General features: G+C 36.2%; 1 protein-coding gene across 2 annotated transcripts in view; it reads right to left on the bottom strand.

Annotated features, from left to right (window-relative positions):
* The window catches only part of erbb3a (erb-b2 receptor tyrosine kinase 3a), a 31,957-nt gene extending 22,300 nt beyond the window's left edge, over positions 1-9,657 (bottom strand). For both annotated transcript variants that reach the window (XM_030133957.1, XM_030133958.1), the window contains exons 1-2: positions 9,260-9,657; positions 1,847-1,998 (exon numbers count right to left, since the gene is read on the bottom strand). In XM_030133957.1, the coding sequence (XP_029989817.1) occupies positions 1,847-1,998; positions 9,260-9,356 (249 nt within the window). In that variant the 5' untranslated portion in view covers positions 9,357-9,657. The remainder of the gene's footprint in view (positions 1-1,846; positions 1,999-9,259) is intronic.
* Between the last annotated feature and the right edge of the window lie 4,266 nt (positions 9,658-13,923).

Raw genomic sequence — 13,923 nt, 5'->3', positions numbered from 1 at the left:
CAATATCAATCTCTAGCTCTTCTCAGACCACATACTGTAAAAAAAGAAGTGAAGATGTATCAATTCTGGGTTGTCAGTCTTATTTTTTTCCTTTAAAGAAATGGTAAAAGAAGCTCCTGGCATACTTTTCTTTACTTAATACAAGACAATTTAGTGTAAATTAGGGTTATTAGGCTTTGTTCTAATAAGGCTTATTTTTGCAGTGTACTACAGTCAGTGTTGCTAGATAATAATTTGATCAATTTTGACCAATTTCTGAATCTTAGTATTAGTTGGCGCTCACGCTGCTATGTTCTTAATGTATTTATCTGGATGTGAAATTATTCTTAGTTCCCTTTTAGTTACATTTGTATACTCTTAACTGTTTTAATCTCTTCTTTTTTATATACTGGGCTGATGACAATAAACCCGATTTTATTCTATTATGATCAGTCTAAACAAGCCTTTTCTGACCCAAAAAATTATAAATATTAAAGCATTTTCTATCTCCTCAGGACCCAGATTTACAAAAACATATGTCATGAGCTCATGTTGGTTGCTAAGTGTTGCAGTGGCTGGCACTATCAGTTCCTAAATGGAGTTTGTGTGGGTTTTCTCTGAGCATCCCATCTTCCTCCCACAGTCCAAAACATCCACTCTAAACTTTATATAGGTGTTTATGTGGGAACTGATGGTTTTTTGTCTCTCTATGTCAGCTCTGTGATGGATTGGTGATATGTCCAGGATGTAAATTGGCTCAAGCTCCACTGCGGCCCTCCAGAGGATTAAACAGTATTGGAAAATTAATAATGAAGTGTTATATTGTCTATATACAGGGTGGGGAAGCAAAATTTACAATATTTTGAGGCAGGGATTGAAAGACAGTGTATGACCAATTAGTTTATTGAAAGTCATGACAATTTATTTGCCACAAGAAAATTTACATAATAGAAAATGTTTTTATTCTATGTGTCCTCCTTCTTTCTCAATAACTGCCTTCACACGCTTCCTGAAACTTGCGCAAGTGTTCCTCAAATATTCGGGTGACAACTTCTCCCATTCGTCTTTAATAGTATCTTCCAGACTTTCTCGTAATAGTTTTGCTCATAGTCATTCTCTTCTTTACATTATAAACAGTCTTTATGGACACTCCAACTATTTTTGAAATCTCCTTTGGTGTGACGAGTGCATTCAGCAAATCACACACTCTTTGACGTTTGCTTTCCTGATTACTCATATGGGCAAAAGTTTCTGAAAAGGTATGGATAATAGTGTTAGGTATGATTATGACATCAATATATGTTTGGTTTCAAAACAATGGACGTAGTGCCTGCTGAGAAAAAACAACTACATGTTCATTGTAAATTTTGCTTCCCCACCCTGTATATTGCACTTCACTGGAATGCTTGAATGTCACCCACAGATAGGAAGATAACAATCACTTCTAACACTGATAAGTATGGTAAACACACCAACAGACACTTCACACCTCATGTAATTATTAGTTTATTTTCTCTGCGAACCATTTGGGATCCCGATTATAAGTTTGTGAAAGCCAGGAATTAGACAATTTACTTCCCAATACACTCATTGGTTTTGATGTATCTGTTGACTTGTTGTTGTGATGATGATCTGTCAGAAACATGATGTACCTTATATTGTATACAGTGAGTGACAGGTCAACATTATAGTCACCCAGTTGGAATTTCTATGTTATGACTTGTGTGCGATAGTTGTGCATACCTTTATTGATGCTGCACTTGATAAACTTAGTATGATACTTTAACACTGCAGATATGTGAAATCAGTACTCTACTCTGTATTAGGGATGTACAGTACTATTACCTCTATGTGTGGAAAGTCTCACCTGCAGGAAGGAGAAGTCTCTGTTGTGCTCCATCATGGTGATCTCCAGGTTGCCCATGACGATCTCGCATCCCGTGTACATGTCCTTCATCATGTTGTACTGGATCTCTGAATTCCCTGTTGTACTCAGGGCATTCTGGGTACCTTGACATACTGTACGGCAAAGAAAAGGGCTCTGTTAAATGTCAGCATTGTTTAAATGTTGCATTATTTCTAATTGTCAATAGGAAAATAAAATTATGACTTATACAGTTAATCTATGATGTAAGACTGAGCCACACTGTTGTACTATATTCAACCCCAACTAGTCCAAGCAGATGACCATCCTCCAAGAGCTGGGGTCTGCTCTAGGTTTCTGCGTGTTAAAAGGAAATTTTTCCTTACCACTGTCACCAAGTGTTTGCTTCTGGAGGATTCTGTTGGGTTTCAGTAAACTGGCTCAAGAGTCTGATTTAGACCAGCTCTAAATGTAAGGTATCATGAAATAACTTTTGTTATGATGTGTTGCTACATAAATAAATGTGATTCGATTTTGATTTACACAAACACGATACAGCTGTTGGTGATCTGTTCAGCAAATATGTATTAATCCACGGTGGCAAATAGTCCCCATTATACAGTTATTATTGGATTTTGTGTACTGTTGGCTGAAATTTAAAGAGCCTATGAAATATAGGAAATGATGGGTCTTGAATAATGTCAGATATATCATGAAATACTCTATATTACATCCTCCATCAGAAAACAAAGAGAGGAACACTAATGAATAGTTTTGCCTTTTTTATATGATCTGTTGCCTTATCAGATGTGCAGTTTTACATATCATTATTGTTATTGGTTTAATACTATCTATGTGCAATCATTACTCCATAGAAGAAGGGAGTATAAAGTAATACGTCAAAACAACGCTATAGAAATTCTATGAAATTATTAATGAGACGCCGACGTCAGAGCTTATAAAGACTGTTTATTCCTTTTACTACAAACCACTGTGTTGTGCTGGCGCAATATCAATGAAAGCACTGTAACAGAGTGAAAAAAGCTGAGGACTGTATACAGTCCTTCTCTGAGACAAACATACAAGGCCTTGTTTATGGTTTGTGGGAGTTCAGCCATTCAGCGTCATAAAGGGCTGCTTTGCCAGTCAAATGTCGCACACGAGAGAAAGAGCAGAAAAGGAAGAAAGAAAACTGAGGAAGAACGTTCGATCATGGCTGTTAATCGAAATGCCGTCAAGGAAACAGTCACACACATAAACACATCACACAAGGTTCTTCCAGGAATTCAGGTCATGTTTTTTAGGTATTTGCATTTCCTTCTTAATCCTATTGAAGAATGTTTTACCCAGTGACATTTAGCATATATTTGTTAAACTGAATGTGGTCTTCGATAATGTATATAAGAGTCTAACAGAATATTTTAATCAGCAAAGTATTTGTTTTTTGTGTTTTGGTAAAAATTAGACTCTCTTATGCTGAAAAAAAAAAAGAAATATGTGACAGCAATAATTAAACCACTTGTGCTTTTCTGTAGAAATTCAATATTGTCACTTTTCTAGATTGTCTTACAACCTCATATCAATACAATATATGCTATTTGTTACTGTGAAAATTGCAATTATTCTGCTTCTTTTTTAAATGTGTACAGAAAATATTTCACGACATCAGGTTCTGTAATGAAAATTCAGTTGTCATTATTATTTCATGTGTTTGACCAGATTTTTGACTTCTATATGAAAATACTGACAACATTGCATGTCACATGTATGACAAATGTTGATTTTTCACTACTTTATTATAGTGGTCTAATAATTATTTCCAGTGTGTGTGTGTAGTGCGTAGTGTAATAATAATCAACACATATGACTTCGTGGTAGTGAAATACATTGTATGTTTTAGCAGCATCAGAAAGTTTTGTACAGACCTTTCTAATTAAAAGTCAGTGAATTCAACTGTCTTATTAAGTATGTTATGTTGTTCAAGCCTCACATCGCAGCAAATAAACTAAAACCAGCATGTTGCCATTTAACGCAACTAAATATTAGCCAAAAGAATCTAAAAAACAAAAGAAAGAAAACCACATGTCTAATTAAGCCTTGTTTTTTCACCATGCGTGATAAAATACCTTCATAACCTACTTCTCTCAGATTGTTTTGAAGATATGTGTAGTGACGCCTTTGTGTTAAACTACTGACACAGGTCACAAACAAAAAGAATGTGAGACACAAACTCACAAACACATTTCTGACATCTGAGTCAAAACAGAGTTCAGTAAAACAGGATCAACAAGGGCACAAAGGCTAATGATTATTAACCTCTTGATTATTAACCCCAGTGTGTGCATGCGTGTGTGTGTGTGTGTGTGTGTGTGTGCGCGCGCGCATGTGTAGGTGTGTGTGTGTTATGTCCATAAAGTTGATAAGAGACAAGAACTCTGGGTTTACAATAAGTGACTCTGTAACAAGTGTTTTTAAAGCGTCACTTCACCTAATTCATTAAGAATGTGATGTAATCCTGTTTAATAATTAAAAAGTTTAAATAAAGGTCTTGCTTTATTTGAAAAGACTTGAAGATAATTACAGCTCTGGAAGTTGCTCCACCACTCCTGGACAACAGAGGTGAATGGAATTTTGTTTATGCTGCTCAAGGTTTCATTTCCAGAAATAATGTCTTACTCAGAATAGCAACAACTTAACAAAAGTGACTGGGACACTGTTTCTGGGAAGAAATAAAGCTGATGGATACTTTAAATGACCTTCTTGTCCTTTGCATGTGCTTTTTTGGTAACTGTCAGGAATATCAGAATAACCATAAGTTCTCATGTGGGTAAAAAACAGTAATGATGAAAAATCCAGGCATGAGCTGGAAAACTACAAAGTTGCAAAGGTACAGTATATTCTGACAAAACATTATAAATCTTTATACAGACAGCCATTTCATGATAAGACTCTAAAATAGCCATTTCATGATGAGATTCTAAAAAACAGCTATAACCCACATGGCTGTACAGACAGTTCTTCTTCCTTGAAGAAACGTGAACTTCTGAGCACTGCACTGCAGATGTTTTTCTGTAGTCAGTTACATATAGTGTCAGTGAAAAAGAACAGGCTACAGAGTTGCGTTCAGGGAAATAAGTGCAGGATTCATCCTCAGATTTGTGTGGCTATATCTTCATGTTCTGTTGTTCTAGTTCGGCTGCCTATTGAATTTGAAGCATACACCTTTTTGGACCCTTGTTTGCTCTATCTTACATGGGTTTGTCCAGATCAAGTATGTCAAATTTATCTGAATATATAATAAAAGTGAACTTTGATCACGGACAAAATGAGCATTGGCTAAACACTGATCATTACAAACTCACACAATACCAGCCTCTATGTCTTTCAGATCTGTCAAATTGTCACTTAGTAAAGTATGAAGTGTAAAGATACAAGAGACTGAACTTAAAATGTCTCAACTTGTGCTACTTTGATTTAATCCTGTTGTTTTTTTGTTTTTTTTTTGCTTGACCTCTAACATGAACAAAGGGCACTAAGTAGTTCTGCTTTAATGTTACCTTCTATGTTACTAAAGCCCATTTCCATGCATGTGTTTATTAGCATACATAACAGTAAACATAACTGATTTGATATATGCTGGGTATGAGAATGAAAATTAATACTAATGCCTGCAACTTTAGATTCCATTTGCCCCTAGTCATACATACAGTGATGCAAATAACAGATGCTCTTATATATTTCTTGTTTCACTCTTGAATTTTCTGCCCATCTTCTGCACTTTGTTTTCTGTATTTTGTTGTTGTGAGCAGTTTCCCCATGATGGGATCAATAGAATCATATCTTATCTTATCATTAAACTCTAAGGATTTATTTTGTGAAATAATGCAAAACATTGGTTTTGCAGGGATTTTAATTATTTTAATGACAGGGCTTGCTTCTCTACATGCAAATGTTGCACCAAAAAAAGTTTCCCCAAGACTTTTTGCTAAGGCAAAGATCCAGCATTGTTTGTTTAGCGCTACCGAGTATAGTTGTGATTAGTTTAAAGAAATAAAATAGGGAGGATTTCTAAAAAATGTTTTATTACAGGGGAGACGACTATGACACTAAAACATTTCAAAGATGCAGGATTTAATGGAATCTAGTATTAAGGTTGCAAATATTACAATGGAGGAAAACCTATGGTGGCAGCTAAAAACACTAACAATGCAAAGGGCCCTGATTATGGCTGGTGTTTGGTTTGATTTATGGCCACACAATTAGGTGAAAAACTCATATTGCAATCAATATTATGATTGTGATTGGAGTTTGAATCTACTGAATCTCAAACCTACATAATATATTTTGCATTTTTGCAATTAGATCATTCTAAATCAATCCTAAATTATGCAGCCTTTTCAATAATGCAGTTGCATAATCATTACGCTGTGATAAATTGTGTGTAAACAGCTTATTCCCTTATACTGTCGCAGTGCGATATGGATGAAGAAGACCTACTGTCCATATAAATGCTCCACTCTCCAGTAAAAACCTCACAAAGTCTCTGATTTGCAAGTGATTGTACACTAATAAAGAACAACAATGAATATTATATCCAGTTTCTGCAAACAGATGCACCTAAATCTTACACAGTGCACCTTCAATCAAACGTTGCTCACTGAAGGGCATTAAATTAAAATGATGTCTGTTAAAAGGTGACGCTCTTTATCTACCCCACCTTAGTTAAGCTATGAGAGCAGCTCAGTGCTATCAGTGGATGACTCGTGCTGTTGACTCTGGTCGTTTTGAATTGCCTGTTGGGAAATAACTTGAACACCTGCCCACATACGTTCAAGAATGTTCCACATGCTATACAGTATGAAGAGAATCCATCCAGTAGGAAAACCAGTAATGCTGTACATCGACAGTTCACTGAGTGAGAAAATGGTATGTGAACCATACAGACAATGCACAAGGTGCAGCTGTGGAAGGCGAAAATCTCAACAGGCTGAGTGGGTTTTCTCTGTCAAAGGAGGACTTTCAGTGTTGGCAGATGGATGATGGAGGAAAAAAGAATGGGGTGGAGGGTTTAGAGTCAGTGCACATACACACAATGGACCTATTTTGAAAGACTGCAAAACAAGTGTCAGTGCATCCAGATTTGCAGACGAGACTCTGTGTGTCTGCACTGACACTTTACTCTCTGTGCATCTTCTTATTCTGTATGTCGGCCTTCCTACTTATTTCATCACCAACTATCACAAACAGGACAGGAACTCACAGAAAAATGGTGTCATTGTCCTCTGTGCTGAAGTGTAACCCAACACATGATGAAAACATGACACGGTGAAAGTAAATGAGGATCGGGTTTAGCTGTTATTTTCATTCAGCTGTTACCAGGGTTTCAATACTCAAAAAGAGGCAGAAGGGAAAGAATAGAGGGAGGAGGAGATAAACAAGCTTAATAAAGCGGTTGAGATGATGGCAGAGGTAAACAGAAACTTGGCACTGGATGGCAAGAGATTACTGCATACCTCACAAGTGAGCACGTACACATGCACAAACACAAAGACAGACACCTGAGTGCATGACCGATTTCATTTCGTGGTGCATTCACTGTCCACAGATAAATGTATATTTTTGAGTCCCCATGACACAGGACTAATAAAGAGCAGACTCAAAGACAGAGAGCTGCTTAGTTAACTCCATAGTTTTGATGGGAGTGACTACATATTTTCTTTTCATGCAGCAGTAATTTGGAACGTCACACCTGCAAGAGCACAATTTAACAACATGCCACCTACTGTTGTTTTCTTAAAAGTTAAGAATAACCTACTCAAATGCAATGACAAATAAGAAAACAAATCTTCCATAAATGTGTGATACCTGTGCCTCTTTTCTGTATTGGTTATAAAATTAATCCTGCACAACAAACTTCCCCAAGTGTTTGCTGTAAAAAATCCTGCAAAAACACTTGACCGCCATCATTTGCATTACATCATTTACAAATGTGCACATGACGCTTTATTTGTGCATCAGGGCTCATATTCCTTAATCTCTTGAGACCCAGCAATGCATTTTTGTTCACTATGGGTGTCAAGAGTTTCACACCTTTACTTAAAAACAAACAAAATAAAGCAGTTTACTGCAAAAGGCATTTGATTTTTAAAAAGTATCTGAAAAAACAGTTGAATCATGCTGTTTCCAATCAAGGCAAGTATTTAATGTAAAACAATGCAATATATGCAATTTCTGCATCTTTTGCAAAACTGAAGCACACATTCAGTTCATCAGACTCTTTCTGTGGTAGAAGCATCCTAATGCCCCTCTCTATCTCTTGTGTGGTTACTGTTTTTGTTGTTTTGGTGTTGAGTTCGGGTGCCAGAGGCTCTGTCACCTGAGTATCACCTGTTTGGAATCAATGACCTCATGCTGACATTGTTTTTCTCCAACTCAGAGTGCGACCTGGTTCACCTACAGCCAGGTGACGGCAACAGGGTCAAAGTTCACGTAGGAATTTAAATCACAACACCTCATTCTTTCCATTATGTAAAATAGGAAATGTTGATGTATACATTTAGTCTGCAACTTTGTACTTGACTCAAATGTTTCTGTCAACACTTCAGTGTCATTTATGAAGTTTTGATGGACAAAAAGTGTAAGTTATGAGATATATTCAAACAGTTATATGTTAGATAATGACAATTAAACCACACAAATATGGACACATTGTAATGATTCTTAAATATGAATACATCTACAGTACACGTAATATCATGCATTATACGATAATCTGACCATTTGAGTATATTTGGGCTTCAAAATAAATTATCACATGGCATATGAATGGCACATAAATTGTCATGAGATAACTTTTGTTGTGATCTGATGCTATATAAATAAAATTTGATTGATTGATTTGATTGCTTTTCCCCTGTAAGTCGCTTTGGAAAAAAGTGTCTGCCAAATGTATAAATGTATAAATGTAATGTATATTATTGGCTTTTCAATTTGAATTTTTTTTTTTTTTTTTTTTTTTTGGCTGTGGCTGTCTGTCAAAAGGTGAGTTACAACGACAAAACCCTGAAAAAGGCAGACAATTGAGATAAACTTGATAAAGCACACAGCCGTGGGAGAGGTGCAGTTGACTCACAGCAAACAAGTTTCACGTTTGCGAAACAGGTTCTGTGCGTGTGCGTGCGTGCGCGTGCGTGGTAGTGGTGTTGTGCGGACAGGTGTTTCCATACATCAGAGCTCCTCCTGCAGTGAGTGGTTTTATCCAGGTGTTTAGAGGGATTTGTCAGAGGTACATGGGTGGATATACAAAGTGTCATGGGTGTCAAAAAGTGATCACAGGAAAAGTTGTTTATTCTGTGTGTGTGTGTGTGTGTGTGTGTGTGTGTGTGTGTGTGTGTGTGTGTGTGTTTCAGAACCCACCTGCTTGAGTCTGAGCGCTGCAGAGATGGAGCGCACACGGCAGCACTAGGACGCACCAGAGCACCTGCACCTTCCTCATGGGGGCGGTCATCCTCATCCAAATACCCAAATATCCAAACCGGGCAAATTTTAAAACAGATTTACCATCCTAGAAATAATCCTAATAATGCGTCCTTTTCACATCCGAAATAATTCCCGAGTCCATGTGGTTGGATAAAGCCTGATCCAGCCTGTTTCTTTTTTATTCCCTTGGTTCTTCTCCTCTGATCAGGTGAAGGAGTGGGTTTCGTCGTGTGGTGAAAACTTGTTTGTGCGTTTCTGTGTTTGAGATTTGACTGAGCTGAGTTCAGGACCTGTCGCTCCGGTGTGACTGAGCGGTGAATCACTGCTCCTCTGTGATTGGAGCAGAGCTGTGCGCCTCTCTGTGGCACTGATTTGTCTGGGTGGGACCTGATGCGCAATTCTACAAAACCAACAGCACTTTCACACAGTGGTAGGTTACTTTAACCCAATAAATAGACATGAATACAGCTTCTACCACTGATTTTATGCCAATATGTAAATGTATAACCTTTACATACGCAGATGTCAGTATATCCAGAATAATTAGCCTCAAATCAACATTAGAATAAACAATGACAAGGACTGTAACATCAACTGTCAAAACACACTGAAAGATAGACTTACAGTACTGTACAAACAAATGTCATCAGCAGTCTGTAGCTTTTTTTTTTTTTTTTTTTTGCATGGTTTAAATCAGGGGTGTCAAACTCATGTTAGTTCAGGGGCCACATTCAGCTAAATTTGACCTGAAGTGGGCCAAACCAGTAAAATAATAACATAATAATATAGAAATAATGTCAACTCCAAACTATTCTCTGTTTTAGAGTGAAAAAAGTAAATTTACATTATGAAAAGGTTTACATCTACAAACTATCCTTCCAAAAGATGTGAATAACATGAACAAACTGAAAATAAGATTAATTTTAACAATATTCTGCCTCAGTTCATATTTTCCACATATACATTATAGCTTACACATCACAGTGGATCTACAAATACACAAAATATTTAATAACAGACAGAATACTGGTAAAATTACTCTTAAATCTCTTAAGACATTTCAGGTTGTTCATATTTGTTCAGGTTTTTTCCACATTTTTTATGAAAGGCTTGTCTGTAAATGTTAACATTTTTTGTAGTTTTCCTTTTTTGTTACACTAAAACAAAGAGAAAAATTGGTGTTTTTTGTTATTTATAGTTTATTATGATAGTATTTTACTGGTCTGACCCACTTTAGATGGAATTGAACTAAAATTATTTTGACATCCTTGATTGTTAATATCTTCAGTGTAATTTTTGTTCATCCTGCGGGCTGGATTGGACCCTTTGGCGGGCCGGTTTTGGCCCCCGGGCTACATGTCTGACACCCCTGGTTTATATGTACAAGTGTCTTTATTTCTAAAAAGAAATTTGCTGGACAGTGTGCACAGTGTTGAAACAACTCAGTCTGCATGACCACACATATGCATTTCTCAGCCTTTGTAGTAATATATGTGCAACTGGAACATGCAATTATGTGCACTGTATTAAAAACAAAAATGCATTTCAGAAAAAATATATTGTGGAAACTGTATGGGATCATCTGGACAGAGAAAAAAAAGACCATGAAAGCTTCTGGAACTTCCTGAAAGTGTGTGATTTAACACAATATTATTTGACAAAACATCCTGGTATGATTCATTGTTGTGTTGTGTTACAATACTGTGCATATATGTCCTGCATGTTTCTTGTTAGAAATAAAGACAAGCTCCCATTACAACCCTACAAAAACAACAAAGCTAAATGCTGCCTAAACATTTCCACTGTACTGTGAGGTTTTTTTTCTTTTCTTGTTTTGTTTAATGGTTGAAATAAGATTTTTAGTCAGAACAGAACTGAAGGATCAAGTCAAGTGAAGTCATGTTATTTCATTTGTACACACAAGTTAATTTTGCAATAAGCTGGTGACATCCACTTTAACAACCATGCAACATGCAAAAAAAAAAGAAAGAAAGAAAACTATTAGAGTGTAGTAAACAAATAATAAAAGGGCTCAATCAAGACATAAAGAGAAACAAATCTAAATGAATAATCAATCATTAAGAGGACTCAAATGACCAACATACTGTAAAAAATGACTGTAAAAAAAGTATATAAAATAAATAAATAAATATGTGCAAATATTGCTATTTTTATATCACTTGGTCCTTCATGGGACTAAAAACCTCAGTCTGTTCACTATCTATCATGAAATGTGTATTCTCTTAACTGATTAGATTTATTCATCAATAATTAACTGAGATTTGGCTATGAATATAGGCCGACTGAATTTAAGTCATCTTTAAGGAATACCTGTGATCTGCAATATAGTTTTGATTTTAGGGGTTTGGTTACAGTGAATCACCCTAAATATAAAATAAAGAAAAATGATACAAAAGAGCTGCAACAACAACAACAGGGCTTTCACAGAAATAAATCTACATCTCTGAGGCTGTTTTAACCCTATAATCTTCTTTATTAGATTTTTTAAATATTTATTTATTCTTTGAATCTTAACAATTGTTTCATTTTTTGCTAAAAATGTTGATTTCACAGATCTCAGCTAACTCACAAACTTAATTTTAAGTTTGATCAATTGTGGAATCTCTGGAAACCTCTACACTCTTTTATACAAAAGGTTTGATTCTTTGCCCTGGGATATTAAAGGCTGATGGAGCTATGTATTTGCCCTTATGTCAGTATTAATGTGAGTTGTGTATGGGTGTAAATTTAATCTTTATGTTAGATTGTGTTATCGTTGTTAGTTTTGGATGGGCCTATGTTTGTTTGTATTGTTTGATATATTGAAAAAGGTAATTAAAAAGAATCAATTTAATTAAGATGATGAAACAAGTGTTTACAGATGAGGAACGATATGTCCAACATTTTAATGGAAACATAAACCTGGGATCCAGATGAGTCACTGTAAACGTCTAAATTATGAATATGCAAACATGACATGAAGATGCTGCTGTCTGTCAACATCAATATATATTTTATTTCAGTATAATTGGTTAAGGTCTTTATCTTTAGAAACTTCAGGTGCATTTGGTCAGATGATAATAAAAATTCTAAGCCATCTTTTCTCTTTCATGGTTCCTTAAAGTCAACATGGCCTTATCATTAAGATCAGCCACTTCCTTTTTCCTTCTCACATGTTCCTCCGAGAGACTTGATAAACACAAAAACAATAGGAAATTTACTTAACCAAAAACTTTTCTTACACAACGTTTGTGCCCACTTGCAAACTCATAAAATAACACTCTACATTGCGTGTCACTGTCATATTCTCATATCTGGAGTCTTAACAACAGGACTTTGACCTCTCCACTCCTTCTATTGGTGGCAAAGAAGTGTAAGATCATTTTATTGCCCTATAGTTTTACTGCTGAATTACTTTACTGCTGAATAGGCCACAGCAGTAAAATAGTCTGTGTTTGAATTGTGCATAACAGTTAATGTAAATGTATGTTTCATTCAGTGAGTCAGTCAGTTTTAGGAAGGAAAACAGATAAGGCAGCATATAGCAGGATGTTTTCTTCCACAGCCTTGAGTAACATCTTGTTTGGTTGGAAAATGTTCTCTCTTGTCATCCTGGTTGTCACTCAAGCTTCATGCAAACATTGTCTGCTCGGAGGAGTGGGTGAACCAGACGGACCACTCTGTAGAAACTGGCTCACCCGGCAGCTCCAGTCCCCCTCCCACTCACACATGTACAAATGCACATACATGCACAAACACAGCTGCCAAGATGCACTAACAATGGTGACAGTGATGAAAATCAAAATGACATACAAGACAGCCTCCTCTGCTTAAATCTGAGCAGGTTTCATTTCATCTAAACAGTCTTCAGTTCTCTACAGACTGATCTTTCCTGTCTGTCAGAGTCATTTCAGGGGATAAGAGTCGCGCACAAAACCGATGGTTAATCTTTCACCACTGGTACCAGGAAGTCAATCTCAGACATTTTTCTTCCCTGTTATTCTCACAATCAGATACAGAATATAAAAGTTCAGGGAAACAAGGAGTGTAACATCTGCAGCAGCTGTGAAGCAACTGTGTAGCAGATGAACAGTAAGAAACTCTGATGTAACTAAGTACTTTTACTCAAGTTATGGACTTGTACTTGACTTGAACCAGTCCCTTTTACTCTACACTTCTTCTCCACTACTTCTCAGAGGCACATATTGTACTTTTTACTCATCTGCATGTTTCTATCCAGTGTAAACCATATGTCTCCAGTTGAATGTTTGTGATGAACTGGAGGATTGACCGTCTTGACATTCTTAAGTTAATGATCCCTTTTTGATGTACTAGAAATGCACATGGAGTTGGAAACAGACCTGCTTTTCTGAGCTCATGAACGAAAAACTATGGTGATCGTATTGGATTTGTTGCATTTCTGTAACTTAAACTGCTTAACCATAAAAGTGGTCAAATGAGCCCAACCTTAATCATCTACAGTAATAAAACTGCAACATATGCATTAATACAGCAGTAAAATGAGTCCAAAAACATCAGCTTACTTTTACTTTTCATACTTTGAGTGCATTTTGCCAACAATTACCACAAAATGTACTTAA

The sequence above is a fragment of the Sphaeramia orbicularis genome, chromosome 5, assembly GCF_902148855.1.
Source record: "Sphaeramia orbicularis chromosome 5, fSphaOr1.1, whole genome shotgun sequence".
Lineage (NCBI taxonomy): Eukaryota > Metazoa > Chordata > Actinopteri > Kurtiformes > Apogonidae > Sphaeramia > Sphaeramia orbicularis.
This window is presented reverse-complemented; position numbering and strand designations above follow the sequence as displayed.